The sequence below is a fragment of the Chiroxiphia lanceolata genome, chromosome 9 (genome assembly GCF_009829145.1).
Source record: "Chiroxiphia lanceolata isolate bChiLan1 chromosome 9, bChiLan1.pri, whole genome shotgun sequence".
Classification (NCBI taxonomy): Eukaryota; Metazoa; Chordata; class Aves; order Passeriformes; family Pipridae; genus Chiroxiphia; species Chiroxiphia lanceolata.
The window spans coordinates 18499236-18520393 of NC_045645.1; the positions used below are offsets into that span (position 1 = coordinate 18499236).

Below are 21158 nucleotides of genomic sequence, written 5' to 3' on the forward strand. Positions count from 1 at the left end.
AACACAGCACTTTGTCCTTAGACCTTCTCATATTAGAGGGCCACTCGCTATAGTTAAGTCACCTGTGGTACTTACCCATGTACAGGTGGCAGAGGAGCAAATCTACCTTTTCTCTTCTGCTAAGGTCTCCATCCATCAGTACACTTGTACATCCCATCTCTGAACCAATAATAAAGACCCTCGTTTCTAAATTAATCTCAAGAGCTTTCTTCAGCCCACACTACTGTCTGTCACTGGATGACCATACGTTGCAATTATTCAGTGGTAATCAGGCCTATATCTAAGGATTTACCTTTGCTCTTCTTCCTTTCTCTACAAGTCAAACTATATCTACATCCCAGTCCAAAATCTGTCTTCTTTTCTCTGCGATCTGCCTTATCAAAGCTGTTATTTCTTTCACTGTCTAAACTTCTTGCTCACTCTCATTTTGCCATTTTGAATATAGCAACACAGAAACCATTTTGAATGCAATTCTCAGACCAAACAATCAATTACATGTGTAAATCTACACAAAATGTTTTATTTAAGGTGCCACACTGAGCCATAGCCTTCAAGACTTAATTCTAATTCCTTCATTTTCCATTACAGTACTGCAAGCCAATGTCACTGTGCTACAAACCTTCAGCACAATGCTCTTCTCCATAGCGCTTCTTTTATGTTGCCTCCATCTTTCTCTTCCATTACCCACCAGCTCCACCTTGCAGCCACATTATCATATTGCAACTGCAACTCAATTTCATGGGCTTATCTTGGCAGCCCTGACACAGAATCCATCTTTCATGAGTTGTGTGACAAAGCTGCTACTCATTCCCTTTGCATTCTGATTGTTTACAGAAAACACTTTCACTGCAGTATTTTAAAAAAAAAAGATTCTTACGCTTAATAGGTGGCTAATATTAAAAGGTGGGGGAATAAAGGGGAAGGATGTAACAACAAACAAAACCAGAAATTGTGTCACTGTATTGGTAAAACCTCCCAGGACTAGTCAAACTATGCAATGCATCATACCCGTTCCTGCTATCTTTAAGCTAGCTGGATTTAATAGTGTCATTTCCAAAAGACTCAGATTTTTCAAATAAACAAAGAAATGGTTACACACGAAATATACCTTAAATATTTTCTTACCTTATCCAAGGAGAATGGTTTAGTGACAGCAAAGCCCCACCCAGCTTCAAATGCTCTTCGAATATTGAAGAACTTGTAGCAGGAGTTGCACTGGCGAGGCCAAAGGATTTGGGAAACTTCAGTCCAGCCATTTCTACACTGATATCTACTAATCTATAGGAGTATAGAACAGTGGTAGTTCTGGAACTGTAGAAACTGCAACACCGTATAAGGACTGTAAAAAAAAACCAAACAAAATCACAGAATTTTTTGCTGATTAATTTTTATATAATTTATTATTACCACTGATAAGAGAATAATTACTATATATAATCCAAAGTTTAGGTATTTTATTATATGTTCAGACCTACAAATCAGTAAACATGCAAACATTTGCATATGCAACATCTTCTGCCCAACAGTGTTCATGCTATGCTATGCTGGAACTAATGAATAACAGTAATAATAATAATAATAATAATAATAATAATATATAATAATAATCATAATGAAACCGTTATTTTACATCTAAAGAAACAGTTATTTTATATCCTGTACTGATAGCCTGGTTCAGTCCAAAGGTTGTTCAACCCTTCTGAACAGCCAGCTCTGTCCCTACAGCAGCCAGCAGCAGTGAGATTGAAAAAAACCCAGGGTATGCCAACAGATTCTTTTTAGTTTCTTCCAGGTGCCCATCTAAAGTGTTAGGGAATTGTGAAAAATGAGGAAGGCATCACGTGGAGGATCACTCAGCCCTAACTCAATGTATTTTCAATCTCTGCACCTTTTCCCCCCAGTTTTAAGATTTTCTATAGCCTACCCATCGCATACCTATCAATATATGCAAAACTATCACTGGGTTTATACTTAATTCCATTAATATGAATACTTCAAGATTGACAAAAGTTAGACTCTGATTTGGATCAAAGAACATCTACACATTATTGCTGTGCCACCAAGTCACTTTGTTTTCATTTTAAGACAGTCTTCTTTTGCCCTGAAGAGTCCAGTGAAAAGCTTTCAATTCTATGTTGCATTTAATACCATAAAACTGCAGAGAGAAAATCTTTCTCCATGTAGGATACTGAACAGCATCCTAATCACAATGTGGGGGTAGAATTTAAATCTTTGCTCCTCAGACGGTTGACTCAATAAATCACGAAGAAATAAAGCAGGAATTTCCAACACAGAGAAAGCCCTACACCATCTGTGTTCCTATAAGTCACAGCTAAGATCACAGTAGTTTCTTCTATCCTTAAAAGGAAGATTTCTTCAGCAGGGACTATTCGAGGTGTGGGGAAGATCTTCTGTAACAGAGGAAAAACTCAGCCACTTACAAATTGCTACCTTTGTAGGTTTTGTTTGGTTTAGTGCCTTTTGCTTCCTAGACTGGGTCAAAAACCTGAGACTTCACGTGCCTGTTTGGTTTTGGGATTGCCTGCATTCCCATCTCAGTATTCTGATTCCTCAGACAGAGAGGGTACATTCAGGGGTCAAATTTTCTGATGGCTTAAAAGCTCTGAAAGTAGTGGCATTGTCCCAGCCTGAATGATGCAAACCGTGAATGGGTCCCTAATGGTGGACATTTTGAGAATGTTAATTTTTAAAGATCCCTAACACTTGGGACAAAACTCGGTCAGTGTCATGATCTCTCTCAGCTAGAAGTCAATGCAGTTACACTTCATAAAAAGCCAAACATCCCCCATTGCTTCCTCCTAAGTGCTCACTGCTTCCTCCATGTCACACTCCACAGAGTTATTTTTTTACACCAGGAGAATCTGAGTTCTTAGAAAATCAAATAGCCTGGCATCCTACGTCTCAAAAGCTTTTGTTAAATGGCAAATAAAAGCAGAAAAAGCAAAGAATCTAAAAGTATTTTTTTATTACTTTGGGTTTGATTTCATATTTTTAACTTCTTTTTTTCTTATTTTCTTAACTAATATTCCAACTGCAAAATGTTGTTTGCAATGACAAAACAGAACTTCCTGGATCACAGAGCTGAAATTAAAGCATTTTTAAGAGGCTAGCACATTTTTTGTCTCTTACATAGTTTAATGTATGGGGAAATCTGCTGAAATAAACACTGATACACTAAACTCTTAAAAAAATTCTTTGATTCTGATTCTGTAAGAATGACAGTAAAGAAAGACTGAAGGAAAAGTGTTTGGTCAGCTCCACTCTATGCACACATGTGAGCAATAAACCTAATTTTCCAGTGTGAATTCATTTGCTATCCATAATTGTTCAAATGTTCTCTGTGAATACATTTCAGCCTGTGGATTGCTTATAAACTATTCATAGCTTGTACAACTGTAAATATTGATTGCTACAGACAAATAGGAAGACAGTGCTGAATATGCAGCTTAAGTTCCATTGTACTGTTTCTTTTCCTAAGCAGGACAATTATATCTCTAAAAATTGTTCTCACCAACACCTATGCAAAAATAGGCCTTGCCTCCTGCATTCCATCATTCAAACTAGTCATAAGCCACTTCCCAAACTATATGTAGAGGCCCATTTTTCCTGCTTTACTTTCCTTCAAAAGAGCAAAACCACAAACAAGTCCACCCAGACGCACTCAGGTCCCACAAAATGTGCCTAATGGTTTGTTAATGATGAAGTGACCCAGGTGGAGGTGGCAGGGGGAGGATTACAAGACGTTTCAATGGAATAAACCAAGTATTTAAAAATGCACAGGGGCAGGACGCAGCTGAAGGTTCAGTAGCCAGTGGCAATACATCTTTTCAGATTTATGTCCCTCCTCCCTATCACTTCATTTTTGCTCTATTTATTTTTTGCTGCTTTTTGCTTTCAGCACAATGTTTATAAAAGAAATAAATTTACTAAGCCTTGATGCATTGTTTTCTACAAAGCAAAACTTTCAGCTAGCTAAAATGTTATATAGCTTCCTGAAAGTAAAATCATCTCTATAATGAAGGATTTCTCTGACATTGCACAAACAAATAGGAAAAGAAAGCCTGCAGGCAAGGGTTTATTTATAATAACTCTTCCTTTGATTTTTAGAAGTAGAGGACAAAAAGTGTGGCCCATTCTTCCTCTAATTTGATGCCAACCAGCTGAGCTAACAATATTGCAGGTACTTGTTCCAATCATGCCAATTTCTTGGATACTAGAACAGGGTGGTGAAAAATCCACAGCATGTTGCAAACAGTAGCCCTACCTTACCCTACCCAGGATTCGCCTAGAGGCAAATGCACGTGGGCTGCAGTGCAGGGCTGAGAGACAGGAACTCAGCTTTAGACCTGATACAATTTTTGACATAAATTTCCTTCAGATGGAGAAAATTTTTAACCAGAATGCTATGGTCTAACTCCATTTCCCAGACTTTAACAAAGACAGACTGTGAAAGCAAGTAGTTGTATTACTGTTATTTTTCACAGAGAGTCTTTGCCACAAATCCTACTGCCTGGAAGAGTTTTCCTGAATACTTTCATCTCACTCCTGCTTTCTCTGTTTTTAAGTCTGATCTTAAAACATGTCTTTTCTCCCTTTCTTCTTCTAGCCTCTCTCCAATTATTTAACTTTGTAGTAATATGTCTATGTTATTTTGTACAATCTCTGAATGGTTGTGGTAGGAAGGGATGCCTGAGGACCGTCTAGTCCAACACCCTTGCTCAAAGCAGGGTCAAATAGACCAGGTTGCTCTGGGCTCTGTCCTGTTTGACAAAGATTTTCTAAGCTCATTCCTGCCTTTCTGTTTCTGTAACAGACATAGTGCTTACTCAGAGGCAAGCAAATAAAATACCAGGTTTCCTGCACTTGCCTTTAATCCAATTTTTTTTTGTAAATGGTACTTTGTTATTTGTCTGCATGCTAGTGTTTCGTATGTTCTTCTAGCTAAACAAAGGGATGTTCATTTTTGTCCTGTGGTTGTCCTGAAAAGAAACAGACAACATAACTAACAGCTTCAAATACAAGCTTCCTGGGAACCACCTGACTCTGGTATTGATTATGAAATAATGTACATTCATGCATGCTCAACCTGAATGGTCAATCTTCATAAAGAATCAACAAGAACACTCCTCAGATACAAAGCCCATATATTTTCTGACAGCATAGGTAAAGAAAAAACAGCAAATATACAATAGTGTTTCAAAATAACACAGTGATGTGCTCAAAATTAATACTGAATAGTGTCTTAGCGAAGTGCAAATTATATCAATTGGCATTCAGATGGATTGGATTGGATTGGATTCTTTAAGTGTATCACACATTTCAGTCTACGAAAAGTATAAAAAAACTGTCCACACTGGAGAGATTACAGTAAAGAAAAAAATAAGTTTAAATAAAAGAAAATTTATTGTGAACTAGAACAGAAAAGTCACTTTTAAAGGGGGATTTTAGTGAGAAGATGGCAGCTTTACTGCCATATATGGGAAAACACTCCACAGGTAAGTGCATGAATACAGCAGGAGTGAAGCATTAAGGCTGGCACAGTCATCCAGGAAGAAGATACTGGAAGCTGTCTTCGCTCTCAAGGCAGGCACAGAAAATTAGAAATTAGTCCTGCAATGATCGTGAATTACCCTGAATACAACCATTATACTATTAAATCCCATTCACTGATCAAAAAGAAATGAATGGTAACTGAAGCATAGAAGAGAACAGTAGCCTATATTGCTTCTGCACAAGATCATAAAGTCACTGTCGGACAAAAGTGAAGGCCATTACAATTCCCAAACCAAATAAATCACTAAGAATAATTCATGGAACAACAAAAGAAGGTTGAACCATGCAAAAATGTTGTGAGTAGTAGACAGTTAAACGAATTAGGCTGATTCTGTTTTGATCTCCAATGACTTGCAAAGAATGGTTCTAGGAAGACTGTATACATTTTCTAACAGGTTCTACTACAACTATCCTTGGTTAGGCTTTGACCGGTCATGTTTGTAGAAACTAACCTGACACAGCTGCAGACAACAATTTCTGAGATGAACCTACGCCTCATATAGTGGGAGGAATATGTTAAGAGGCAGGAGATATTTAGGCAACTAATGATGGAAAGTTTCCAGCATAAGAGCAGCCAAGAAGCTTCTGTAAATAACTCCCAGTTTTGAACATAAGGCATTTCTGCTGGAGAGTCCTTGAGTCTGGATCTCACGCTTCACTTGACCACGTGCCAGAGCTTGCAATGACTGGAGTTTCAGGGCACATATCAGGCCCATCTGTTCACTTAGCCTTTTGCCTGGAGTAGGTTGGGATACAAACAGCGTGCTGTTCAAACAGTGCTTTCTGCAAGTAGTCACGATCGTGGTTTTGAGTTTCAGTCTTTGTCATGGTCTTGGATTGGCTGAGAAATCCTATGGAATAGTTTTATTTTGATGAAGACTGCATTATTTATAGATCCTGGTGCTGAGACGCTGATTTTGGAAATGGCTACCTATTCCTGTATCTGAGATATAGATGGTATCAATGCATTTATTTAAAATTTAACGTGTACTCAATTCAGACACTAAGATCACAGGACAGTTGCCTACCTTAGAAACTCACAATAGAGAGAAAATAAGGTAGCGTGTAAGGCTATTTTGTCGTTTCCTTTCAGAAGTTTCCAGAATACAGAGCTGAGAACTGAATGTGCGCACACATGTGCACATAAAGGCAGACACATGTGGCATGTACCTACCCCAACAAACATCAGGGTAATACAATCCTTCTCTTATCCTTCTCTAAACAATTGCTATAAAAACAAACTCCCCTCCAGTCACTAAAATTTCTACCAGGTCCAAACACTGGTGAAATAAATTGCCAAATTACAGCATTCTGCACCACAGCAACCAGATTTTACAAGGGCTGCACATCCAAATAAATGCCCTTGGGCAACCCATTCATCTAACAGCTGGAAAGGTGACACTTGACATTTGGAAACTTTCCTGTGAAGATTGCTGTAAGGCTTTCCCATTAGCTTCCTGGTGAGACTGTAAGGTTGAATAAGCTGCCTTGAAACCTGCAAAGGGTAACGGAAATGCTCTAACATCACAGGTCTACTTGATTTAAAATTCTAATTCTCAAGCCATGACTATTCAGATTTTTTCCGAAGTATTAAATACATTCCAGAGGGGAGGAAGAAACCCAAACTTTGAGGAGGAAGCAAAGTTATAACAGAGGATTTTAAGTGATGCCTGTATTTCTAGAGGTTGAATAAGGAGACAAAAAGGAGGAGACACCCTCTCTCCCCCTATCATGGTTATCCAAATTAACTGTGCACTGGGAAATTAAGCAAGCAGATCAGGGACTAAGATGTTTCACACTCAGCATTTTCATAAGGTCTAAAAAGGCAGGACACAAACAGTGCTTTAGAACAAGTGAGAAAAAATATGCACAGATACTAACAACAAGCTTTCAGTTGAAGTATTTTTAGGAAGTGAAATCAGACCCCAACAGCATGAAATTGCACAAACATGCAATCAGAGAGGCTTTGAGCAGATGGATGGGGGAGAAAGACATCGAGCTGTTACAGTCCCAACTTCAGTTGTTCAAATCTCTTTATGTGGGAGAATGAATCACGTACCATGTTTCTAAAAAGTTCCCTGCACTATGAACACACATTTTGTCAACTGGTTCTCCACATACAGGCTGTGTTTCTATCTCGGAAGATTCTCTGCAGCTCCTCTAGACTTTTACTAGAAAAATTAGGGCAGAGGTGCTCAGTCAGCAACATGCAAGGAGAACCAGAAGGAAACGCATGGTTACCAGATTTTTCAAGTCTGTACCTCTTAAACTCATATTTCGCAGGTAAATCCTCCTTTGCATTATTTTCCTCAGTGCATTCAGTGGTTAGTTTTTGTCAAGCTTTTGTATCCATTTTATCAGTCTCATCAGAGCAAACTTTGGTTCCAGTGTAGATAATCTGCTTTGTAAACTGTTAGTAAACTAAAAAGGTCTTTCCCAGGTAATAACATTGGCAGTATTTAGTTTTTACTTTATGCACTATTGGAAGATCTTGCTTCTTAATACTTATGGGCTCACTACTTTTCCCCAGTTACCCAATTAGGATTTCTACTTGCAGTGTCTATTGTGTAGGGAGGCTTGCTACCCTTGAGCGGAATTCAGACCTGGGGCCAAGAAAATGTTTCTTGGATTTTAGTGTTAAGATAATGTAAGAAAGTTGGGTTCATCTACTCAAACTCAAGCATGTGATCCAAGCTGAATGAATCTGTAATGTTCCAACCACCAGATAATCTAGGTATTAGTTTCTCAAAACCTGTATATTTAATCAAACCCACAATGAAATTATTTTTAAAAGTATCTAAAAGCAGATAGAAACGGGAAAGAGAAAAATACTTCTGAAAAAAATCACCTGTATGTATCTGTGTATGTACCAGGAAGCTTGTTTTCCATCATTTACTGATTCCACTGTTGTGTTAGCAAAACCACCAATGTCACCTCCTGCAAAAACCCAGGGTTCACTTGTTTGCATGGTTTCTGGATCTACTTCAGGAAGACCCCATCTGTTAAACTTGATAGGTGCCATGGCCTCTTTGACTGTAATTAAAGTGAACGACAAATATGTTAATGGAAGAAAGAAAAAACTGTTGCTAAAATCTGTCAAATATACGCTGATAACAATTAGAAAATGTAATTCTGAAAAAACATATATTTCAATAAAGTCAAAACCATCCTGACTTAACATTCAAACTAAGAACATCCTAGAAGAAAGGCTCACTTCACAACTTGTTTTGCATATTAAGAATAAAACCATAAAACACAATCAAAATTAAATTTTTACATGAGGACAATATATTTTGTATCTTTTTCACTGCAATTTCTGATTTTTTTTTTTTAGAGCGTGCATTATGAGATCTTAATATTTTTCATGCTGTTAGTGAACACCATATCAGGCATTCTGCACATGAAATATCGCCCTTTAAAATAATGTAGATGTGAAAATAAAAAAAATTTATACTGCATGGCACATAAATGTCAGTAAATACACATAAATGCTCAGAAAAAATACACTACTTGCTCTATGTTAACATTTTAAAATTATTATAATCACAAAGCCCTTCAAAGTAGCTTAATTAAGAGAATCATGTTTTCAATAAGTATTTTTAGCAAATGTTGATGGCATTTATTAAATAGGGGGAGTTACATAGGTTTGCCTACAAGCCCTGAAGATTCTGCAATAAAATGCAGCTTAAAATTGCAATGTCCCTCAGGGACATACCACTGGCAGATGCATATTGCTAAGGTCAATTAAACTGATGCAGTTGCAATGTCATATATGTAAAAGAGCAACCTGCCAGTTTAAGACACAAATATTTCTCCAGTACAATGGGCAGAATCACAGTATTGTCCCATGGCACACCTCAGTATACAGCAAGCTACAAACACATCTTTCTTGTACATCATAGTGCTGAGATTTTCTTCCAAGGCTCTGTATCTCCCTGAACCTTCAAATCAAATATTAGAAGTGGGGGCTGTGTATAATCTGGGGCAAAATAATTAAACAGGAAGCAAGGCACAAACAATGTCACCTATTTGTCCCTCCTGCATTCTCCTTACCCTTGACATTTACAGACATATACCTGGAGGACTTGAAGTCAAAGTAATATTTTGCAACCTGTTCAGAAGCCAGAGTCACAGAAGACAGTTTCAAGCTGAAAGACTGTAGCAGGTTTTCTAGCACAGGTATTTAATCTATCTGCAAGACCTATTGCTCGCACAATTTCTCCCGCCAAAAACTTCAGAAATTGTTTCCTGTAAAAATGTTTAAATTACTGAAAATTCAAATGAAACACTACCTTGAGATCGAGACATTTTTCAGTCTGGAAAACAAGGGGTTTGGTTTGTTTAGGGGCTTGTATTTTTTTTCTTTTAAATTGAAAGAGTGGATAATGGCTGATAGCCGTTTTATTAAAATGCTTCAGTAATATTTATAAATCAATACATTAACTTTCTCTTTGTGTCTCTTTGTGACTGTCAGTGCTTTAAGACAGCTTTTGATCATCTTATATTTGTCATATCATGGCTGGGCTTCGCGAACGAAGATTTGGGAAGGCTTTATCCACATTTGTTATTTTGTCATATATAGGATAACATACTGCATGCAGTGGTACCATCTCAGCATGTGGCCTAGACAGTTCTCACGAGCTAAATACATACAGGCTTGTAAAGACGTGTTTGGAAAAAAACACAGAGGAAAACTTGGTACTGCAGGATTTGGTAGTGGGGATTTAATAGATGACTTTTTCTCTGAGACAGGACTGAACCACAGTAAAGGTGTTAGAGGACAACATGCTGTTGAAGAGGTAGTTTTTCAGAAGAAATGATGTAAAACTGGAAGTTCTGACTACCTATTTCATCTTGTGGAAAAATAGGGTATTACCTCTGTTATCCTGGATCTATTACATTTCTCAAATCTTTCTTTGAATTGCTTTTTGCTAAAATAGCTGTCTGGACATAATTATACCAAAAGCTTTTTGAGTACAAAGAATGCCTAACACACCTTCACCTGAAACATTTCTCAAGGGCCTGAGGATTTGTCTGCCTGATCAGTATTTTTAAGACTGGGAAAGAATATTTCCCTGGTGGCAAGGCTGACATGGTATCCAGCAGCTATTTCTTTCTGTCATTTTTATAATCTCCAAGATTTAGGTTATGTAAAAAGAAGGGGATGGTTTAAAAGCATTTTTTATGAGATTTCCTAATATCCTCACAATTTGGATCTGGTACCTAGTGCAACTGTGAGGCTGAAGGGACCACCTCCTACACCACCTGCAGAAAGAAGGGGAGAACTGTGTTCTTCACAGAGGGAAGTCCCTTCCTTGCCCCTGCGGGGGGTGAGAGAGAGTCTAAGAGCCAAGAGCCAAACCTGAGCTTGAGGTTCTCTGCACTGGTAATTGACACTGAACAATAACAAACTAGATACCTAATGTTTTCATTGGTGCATGATTTGGGATGGGGTAAAGAGTGTCTTTTAAAATCCTACACCCTCACAGCCTTCAAAATTTGAAACTAACATAGCTTTTCTCTTGAAAATTCAAACTACAGTCTCCTGTTTGTGTATTCCTCTCCTCCATGGCCTGGTGAGACATTATATATCATTTGAAAAGATCCTTCTGGATGAAAGACAACATACAATTTAATTACTCTAGTGCTATCAAGTGATGCTAACACAAATAACACCAAACAAAAGGATAGTGCTGAATATATATTCCAAATTTGTTATATTCACAGAGTAAACAAACACAAATGGAAACGCAGCAGCAAATTATAGCATTTGCAAAAACAATATTAAAATATAAGGAATACAGAAAAAATATTTAATTAACAAAACAAATCAAATGGAAAAGAGTCCTCAAATAAAGCTTTTAAAAGTAGTCTGGGTGTTTGACTGCCAGGAATAATTTATGCATCCATGTAATGTGTGTTCAATTTGGGCTTATTTAAATAGCAGAAATGCTCATTAGCTGCAGTATATCTTGTGAAGCTTCAATAAACAGTTAATGGTTTTAGGTTTAAACCAATTTCATAGTTCCTGTATTTAGCTTTAGTAGCTCATTAAGTTTATTTTTGATATCCAATCTTACAGAATTCCTTTAAAGTGAATAGTAGCATTACTTCAGAAAATACAAATATACTGTAACTTCCTTAATCTAAAATGTGTAACTATAGCTGTCACATGCACCAACAGACTAACTGCTGGACACTGCCCAGCCTAAATGCCAGCAAATAAAGAAAGTCACAATCATGCTTCCACATTCTCTATCCACTGTTGTACTGATTCAGGAATTAAAGTGTGGTTTGACTGAATAAGCTGAGTCCACTTATGTTGGAGAGGATCCTGCTGCAAGCTGGTACTGACTGTTTTCTGCCTGTCACCAGTGAGCAATGGGTACTGACGTCTATCAGCTGAAAGAGCAGGATTTGCGCTCTAAGTTAGCAAGGCTTTAGAAGTCATCATGAAGCCACTTTTGGATACTGGAAATTGGTAATCATTTCAGAGTGTGGAACTGCTGCACTCAAACTCATTCAGTAAACCTACTTGTGGAGAAAAATCCTATTCCAAATGACTCAGCAGGAAGACTCCTATCTATTTCAATAGGAATCTTTTGAATCTGTATAAGTTGCAGTTTTATATAACAATTTTTTACAAATCTAGTGACTAAAAGCCTATTCTGTTGGTGGAAGGCAGATGCTGTGCTACCAGGGAGATGCCAGGTCACCCCCATGGGCATTCCCAGCTGGGGTATCACAGCCTCTCTTCCTCCCCCCTACTCTTCCATTAGATAGTCAAGGCTTCAGTACTTTGAGGTTGAAGTTAGCTAGTTGTGTGAGCAGCCTGCATGAAGAAATTCAACACTCCTTCCAGGTTCTGGAACCCCTGGCTTCTGTGCCATTTTCAAAGGAAAACTAAAATCTTTTTCACTTATGAGGTCAGAGCTCTGCAAACATTTTCCCCTTTTCTCTAGCAAATTCTTCTCAAACTGTAGAAAAAAATACTAGGTATAAGTGGGTTAAATAATAAAATTGTAAACAACTTGGCAAAAGTTATCCTTGCTGTATGTTGAACTATTCTAGGAGAACCTTCTGGGATTTGCTGCTGCAGCTTCCAAGCAAGATGACAGTTGTATTAAAAGTAAAAGCAAAATATCTGAAAGTTGTGACTGATTCCCAGAATTGCAAAATAAAATTTTGTCCTTCAGTCACAATGCAATAGTCAGCTACTACCAAGTTTTTCATAAAACATATTTTGGCTCACAAATAACTTACAATTTCTGGGGTTTTTTTAGAAAGGTGGTATTTGGAGTTTGCTTGGATATTTTTGCATTTCTCTTTTTTGCCTCTCCAGGAAAATAAAACAGACATTATCATGCTAAGATTCAGTGTCCTGGTACATGGAATACTTCCTCTTTACTGCTGCCTGCTAAACAGTGTTGAACTAAGCTTACATTGCCAGTTCCCTATCCTGTCTCAGTCCCTTTTCTGCACTGCATTTGCAGTGCATTTTGAACAAGTGTACTATTTTCCATAATTTCTCCATGGTTCTCCTCAGAAATCCATGAAAATAAATCAGAACAAGGACATTTGTTCTAATGCAAAATTTTGCAGTCCAAAAATATTGTTTCCTTTGCTTATCAGAAGAAAATATAGAAGAAAAGGGTTATTCAAAGTTCAGACTAAAACCAACTGGATTGGTGGTAAGAAGGATGTTGAGGCTGCACACAGTGCTATGGAGCACACGGAACTGTATTTGTGTATGTTGATCAGTTACAATTTGGAACAGGGACAGAAGGTATTTCAGTAATTCACTAATATGTCACAAGTCTCCAAAATAACAAACTAAGCAAAAAAGCAGGAACACAAGGAAAAGTACAAAATTTCTCTCACAGCTCTTTGTTTATGTGGGTCAGTTACAATGGCTCGAAGGTTTTGGTAAGCAATGCAGTGAAAAAAAAAGCATCTTGTGCTTGCAAAATCTAGTAGGTTTTTTTAAGAAGCTAAACATTTTTCTTACTCCATCTGCAGTAGTTTAATTTGAACAATTTGTTGAGTTTTTTTTATTCAGTAAAGTGACAATTTTCTTAAAACAGTTTAGAAGGCAACTCTCCTGTTTTGTCTATTAGCAACTTCACAAGCATAAAATGGATTTAGGAGTCCCTTTTTTTTAAACTAATGATGCATTTATATGATTCCCAATAAGAGGCTGAATACCCACTAGAACTGTTGCTTAAAACCACAATCAGCATTTTATCTTAACAAATGAAAAAAGACTAAATACCTACTGTGAATGATTGGTATCTCAGTTGCAAATTTAATAGTTATGCAAGAATAAGAAACATCTTGTTGAGGATAATAGACTAGAAAAAACTTTTTAACCTATGAGTTATTTTTGGTCAGAACATCAGTCCCCACATGCTTATGGCTCCTTAGAAAACTTTCAAACATGAGCATGAAGGCTGCTCCAAACACTTTGATCAACTGGGATTAAGTTTGATTTTAATCCCTCTATTTTTGTATTAGTAGAATCAGCATTTGACAATATTAATAGGACATAACCTGCTACATTAGCCCATACCAATACTGCATTTGTACCTTATGATCCAGGTCAATTGACAGAGCAATTGATAGAGCTCTTTGTATGAACAGCAATTAACACGTTTATTCATCTGCATCTGAGTCACCCAGTCACAGAACAATTGAGATTGCCTAGTCCATTCCCTTCTTCAAAAGTTAGATCAAGTTCCTAGTCAGATCAGTTTGCTCATGGCATTGTCCAGTTTTGAGTACCTCTAGTATTTTCATCTCCATCTTTTGATGTAGAATGCCTGAATATTCCCATCTCTTGACTACAAAAATGTGCTTCCTTAAAGAAAAACCCTTCAAAAAAAAAACCCCACTTGTTTTGGTTTTGTGGGGTTTTTTTTGTTTTGATTTGGGTTTTTTGTTTGTTTGGGGGTTTTCTGTTTTCTTTTTCATTTGTTTTTGCTATGTATATTGAGGTAGCCTGGAGTTTTGGTTGTAATCCAGCTCAATGCTGAAAAGCAAATTTGACTTTCATTAAGACAGGTTTAAACAAAAACCAAAGATTTAAGCACCTGAAATAGTATGCTCAAAATAAACATTTTATGCACTCAAGTCTTAGTTTCTTTTCACTTTCACAACATCCAAAAACAAATGCCCTGCATTTTGCCTTTTAATTTGATTGCTATTCTAACAGCAGTTTCACCCAAAATACAGTGTGAAACTGAGGTTTTGCTACCCCCAAGGTAAATTACTCTCTTCTTTCATGATCAACTCACTGCATGACTTTGTTTCCATTCCATTTTATATTCCTATTTAAAAACCTCACAACAACTAATTTTGACAGCGAATGTGTACCAGGAAATACAAGATTAGCACAGTATTATGGCTAAGCAACACAGTCAGTTCAACCTTTTAACTGAAGTAATTTTTAATGTGGGAGAAAACAGAATCACTCCTGTATCATAGGGTCTACGAATCACAATGAAATACACTGACTGCATAGGCTAATACTGATTTACCACATGAGGTTCTAGAAAACCTTACAAAAAACCTAAACATAGGGTTTTTAAAAACATCAATAAAATTTTCCAAAATTCTCAGTCAGTCAACTCCACTGTCAGAATAGTTAATGAATCTCTTTAAGATTTAAAAAAAAAAAAAAAAAAAAAAAAAATCTTAATCTTCTTCTCCCTGCTTCCTGGAGGTTCGACTGAGCCCTAAAAGATGACCCACACAGATGCCAGAATTGCTATACAGCAATATGGCTCCAAGTGGAATGGGAATGTGTTCTTTCAAAGAGACACAGACTGCATCTCATCTGCCCTTCAGAGCAGGAGGCAGCTGCAGGGCAGGAGGCAGCCCTGAGTAATTAGCACCATATGCAGCTGGGTGCAGTTCCTGTCTAGGTAACAGCCTAGGCTGCAAGAAACTATCCCAAAGCAAAAGCAACATACAAAAGATAGGACTGCTCTTGGAATTCACAAGTTTCTAGAAGGACCAGGTTTATCCTTCTTGCTGAAGGAGAGAATTTAGATTCTTCTCATGGCTGCACGATGGTTTACCATTGTATGCAATCGGGCTGGAGAACAGGAAGCACTGAGTACACCATTCAGATTCAGACCCTGCTTAGAATGTTTTAGGTTTACCATTTTCCTCGATTAAAAAGATTCACGAAATCACATTATGCTAAGAAGTTTTATGGTCCTGTACAATCTGAGGCACTTGCAAGTCCTCTGTCAGAGCATTTATACCGAAAGGACCCTGACAACATGTTACTGGCTAATTGGCTGGCATGACCATGCACTGGAGAGGTAGGCACATGGATCACTAAGGCCTTCAGAACCTGCTAACCTAGATGAGCACCTCCAGGCTGAAGATCTATTCATTTCATCAATGTGCCTTCTGCTGCATCAAAGTTTTTAACTCCTGAGGCATGTTTCTTGTATGTGTCTGAACTCTTTAAGTCTAACCTAGTGTCAGAAGAGAATGGTCTGAGCTCTGCTCAGTTCCCATGTTCTTAGCTCTACTCATATTCTTCATCTCTCTGCTATATGCAGACAATTCATTCAATCTGAAATGTCATCAATGTGACAATTTCTGTATCTTTAATATAGACTTATGTAATTTTTAATTTTTAAGACTAAAGCTTGTGAAGTGCAACTAAGAAATATTGTATATGAGAGAAGTCACACACAGTATATGCACAAGTAATGAGTAACACCCAGACCAGCTGAACCAGAATAATTAATGTCTTAATTCTAGCTTAATTTGATAGGTTAAAAAAAAAGTTTAAGAGATCAGATCAGTTCAGCTTAAAGTTGTAATATAATGAGTTTCTCTAAAGTTAATTAGTGAGACCAGAAGAAATTCCCAGTAGTATTCTTTGAGATCTCACTGGCACTGAGAAAAAAGAAATACATACTGAGCAACTGTACCTCTACTCTGAGTTCCAGCTCTATACAGCAACATACAGAAAATTATTTTGTTACCAGAATGTCAATTTTTTTTCTAAGAGATATACCTAAAGGACAAAGAAATTCCTGCGAAAAGGACCAGCAGTCACAAGCTGTGTAACCTCTAGAAGACCCATTTCACAGAACTGTCAAAGTACAGGAAATGGCTGCAGCTAAAATAACAATCAGCATTAGCAGAATGCATTAGTCAGGGTTACCTTTATTGTCACTTAAAATGGAGCCAAAGGCACTGATCACCACATCAGCTTTCAGACGGACAACCTGATCCTCATCTTCTTTCCAGTTACCATCACTGTCTTGTTCAGTTCGAACAAATTCCATAGCAACAATTTGTCCACCTTTAAGAACAACTTTCCAAGGGGAGAGGAAAGGCAGAAATTCACACTTCTCTTCTTTTGCAAGTTCCATCTGTAGATCAGAAGCAATAAAACATATACTTTAACTATGCTGTGCTTTTACAAAAAAACCAAACAAAACGACCCAGACATTTTTTGACTCAAGATATTACCATGTATTCTTCTGTAGTAGAAGTCAGCTGCCTCCAGTAGGCAGACAGTCATCTTACTGTCGGCTTCAGAGCCTCCAATGCTATTAAATCAAGCATTGGCACTAGGTAGATTTTCAAGGCAAATATTTCTTCAATATATTTTCTTATTTTTCTGTTACTTTGAAGATATTTAACTCCTTTGAGGGCAAAGGAGTTACTTATGCAACTATCTGTGTCTTTTAAGAACAGTCCTAGTATTACTTTGGACATGTCATGATTTGTGTTTACTGTGATTTTAAGATTTTATTAAATACTGACTACCATGTGCAAACAACAGTTTTCTGAGTGACAATCCAGACAAGATCTTCTGAATCTCTGCCATGGTAAAACTGCTTAAGTCAATCAGCATTTTATTTTAGCAAAGTCTTCAAAATTTGATTGTCTATGTTTACACAACAACTTTTTTTAACATGTAATATCCAATCTGACATGATTCTAGCATGGCCATTACTAGATGAAGCTACTTTCATTTTACTGTTTTCAAGGCCTTGCATGATTGGATGAGTACAAACATTGACAACTTTTAGGAATTTATCCAGGCTGCTATCAAAGATTTTGGTTCAGAGTGACAACTGATTTAGTAAGAATCTGAATAGCACACGAGTCTCTGCAATGACTTCAGTAATCTCATTGTGTCTAGAACTCTTAACTGAAGTGCAACAGAAGTAACTTATGCACCAAGAGACCCTCTCTTACTTTCTTTGAAGCTCCATTCCCCTTCTGTAAGATCTAAGGTGCCCACCTTCTTGAAATAGATGACCAAACTACCACAAATATCATGATAAAGATACATTAGATATCCTAATATCCTCAACTACGTAAAAGTGTAATGTACCAAATAAATGAAAATGGAAAAAGACCACCAAATAAAAAAATCTAATCTGATGAAAACTCCCAGAGTACAGACACATTGAGAAAGCAGAGTCAGTTTCAAAATGTGCTGATGACCTGATAAATGCCAAAGTGTAAAGCCAAACTAAAAATCAAATTGAATGCTGAAATCTGTGATGAATGACATTGCTGCATTGCTGTTGGCAGTGATTCAAAGCCAAAATCACTGTAAGTAATTTTTTACAAGATTTTATAGGCTCACAAGGCAACGTCAGAAACAGCAGCCAAAAGGTATCATTCCAGGATCTAAGCATGACCTGTAGAGTCTCACACAATGCTTAAATGGTTGTTTGATTCCAAGATTCAAAATTTTACTGCATTTTCTAATTTATAAGAAATTGTAGCCCCTGTTTGCAAATACATCTCTGACTTTACAGGAAAAAGATACAACCACGGAAAATTATTTACATTGAGAGTATAAAAAGTGAGCATCAGATTTTTAATAAAGATTCATACATTTTAAGAGCACTTTCATAAACAAAACCTTTACTAGATGCCTTTTAAGCACCCACAGCACACTTTCAGGCCCCACAGAAATAACAACCAATACGCCTTCTTATAAATGCTGTTACACAATTTCACCTCTTCTGGGACAGCCCTGATATTAGTGAATCCCTTCCTGAAGACCACAAACACGCGACGAGCTCCACAGCGTAAAGCAGATGTTGCACAGTCAAAAGCAGTGTCTCCTGCCCCAAGTACAATCACAGTTCCATGTATTGACGGCAATGGAGAGTGACAGCCACACATCCCTGAAAGATAAAAGGAAAACCCCATTTTCAAGTAGAGAAACCATTTCTGCATGACAGCTCAAAAGGTACTTGTACTCAAAGCAGTGTAAAATTGCATCTTACAGTTTCCAAGCATGGAGTGTCACTATCGAATTATTCTGCTCCGCTGAAAGACAGTTTTATTCCCCCTTTTAAGATATGCTCATATACATAATTTCATAGTCAGTACTTTAAGCAGCTGCACCTTTCTGTCAAGAAAGAATTCAAATGACAACACGTTTGTAGGATTGTGTGTCCTGTCAGGTTGAAACTAGCATTGTGAGATCTTTTTATTCAAAAAGTAAGTTTCTCTCTCATCAGATTGATTATCCTCCCAGTTAAAAAAAAAAAAAAAAGATGACCAATTGTTTTGTGTAATAGCGTATCAACATTAGTCCTCTCAGTCTTCTATAAAGCACTGACTGTTCTGGCTATGACATGGTTCTCAGGGGTTATTTGCTGCAGTAGCTGAACATGAGGAGAAAGAGTATTGTTATTACAGTAATTCCTGGATCTTCTGTTGAGAGAAAATGGTTAATCTACAGTGGCTTTCTACAAAGGATTTGTAAAACGTTACACGGAGAGAATGGCATTTTGTATTTGTCATCTACAGCTTGCATTCGATTCAATTCAACAAGAAATAAATAAAACTGAACTGGGTCTGTTCCTTGGATAAGACTGCACTTTATCATATGTTTAAATACAACTAACTGTTGATTAGGTAAATGATTGCAACTTGAAAAATAAGGACATAAATAACTGAAATCTATATTCTCAATGAGCCTGTGACAGTTCCAGTCAGGAGTCACTAAGCTGGCAATTTAACCATTGCACTGTAACTCAAATATTCTCCTATAGCAGCAGATTTTTATATGTAATTGTGGAACACAAGTATTATACATGTAAACAACGCTTAAATGGAGCGAGAAACAATATCCTAAAATACATACTCTCTCTCTATTTGTGAAATGCTTAATGTATGACAAACGTTATCATTTCCCCCCACCATGTATATGGCATCGCATTTACTATTTATGTAATAGGATTCTTAAGTCTAAAATTTTCTCTAAACTTTTCTCATTTATTTTTAATGAACTTAATCCTTCACAAAAACTAGGCACTGAGCAGTGGAGAAAGTAGAAGTGCAGCAGGGGAATGGCAGCTCAGAGTGCCATTACAGCACGAGTCCAGAACAGATCAGTCACAGCAGCCCATTTTGCTCTTAGTAACATGCTGCTCCCACGGTAAATTCACATCTATGCATTTGCAAGGGGAACCCCTTTTGGAGAAAAGTATATTAACAGGTGGTATTCAGAACTTAATGAGCAGGAGGAATATGTACTTTACTGTGACTAAGTCTATTATGTCTATTATTTAAAAAACTGTCATAGTGAAAAAAAGAGGATAAAGTAGGACGTAGGATATTTATATTTTACTTTAAAATTCCATGTCTTAGAGAGCAAGAGGTAGCTACAGATACAGACAGACACTAGGAAAATTAAGCAAAAGAGACCATGTTAATTAACAGACAACACCAAAGAGATATCTATTACTGTCAGTCAGAAAAGGTTAGTTCTTCCAAGTTCATCCTTTTTCTCATTGTAGACTTAATACAAAAAAAAAAAATCATTACATATCCTACCAAATCAAGACTGTTACTTTGAAACATTTTAAAAGATGCAGATCGCAGTATATAGATCCTCATGCAGTCAGGTGACAGTACACAAGCGCTTCATGTCCTCATGGAATTCTAGAAAGTACTTTTACTCATTGTTTTGTGGGATTTATTTTCTACTTTGTTAATCTACAAATGTTTTGCAATATATATTCTCAATCTGTTTTATTTTTAAACATCTCTTTCTTAAAAAAAAACCCAAACAAAAACCCCACCCCTTTCTCCCAAACCATTTAAGCTCACTTCGAGCTTAAGAAAACAGACAGAAATAAGCATTTGATCAAAACAGCAGAGAAATGGGACAGATGGGCTGGAGAATTTCACTTCCTAAATATTTTGCATAAAATGGGGTAATAAACTTTACTTTTATAGGCAGAATAATTTGCCACAGAAGATATATTCTACAACAGTGTTTAAGGAAAGTCTACTAAATAAGCAGGCAACACTATATGATCCTAAAAGAAATTTTTGAATGCCCAAATGAAAATCAGTTTGTAGATAAAGAAAGTTATATTAAATACGTGGTCGTATGAAGTTTAACAAGCGCAAGTGTTGGATTCTGCACCTGGGACTGGGCAACCTTGGTTGTGTGTATAGACTGGGGAACCAGAGGCTGGAGAGCTGCACTGTGGAAAGGGACCTGAGGGTCCTGGTTCATGGCGAGTTGAATATGAGTCAGCAATGCCCTGGCAGCCAGGAGGGTCAACCCT

General features: G+C 37.1%; 1 protein-coding gene across 1 annotated transcript in view; it reads right to left on the reverse strand.

The window, feature by feature from the left end:
• Positions 1–21158, reverse strand: part of DPYD (dihydropyrimidine dehydrogenase) — a 338464-nt gene that overhangs the window by 161653 nt on the left and 155653 nt on the right. The window contains 6 exon segments of the mRNA XM_032695866.1: positions 1126–1190; positions 1193–1276; positions 1279–1339; positions 8423–8607; positions 16763–16973; positions 18586–18755. Of these exon segments, the coding sequence (XP_032551757.1) occupies positions 1126–1190; positions 1193–1276; positions 1279–1339; positions 8423–8607; positions 16763–16973; positions 18586–18755 (776 nt within the window).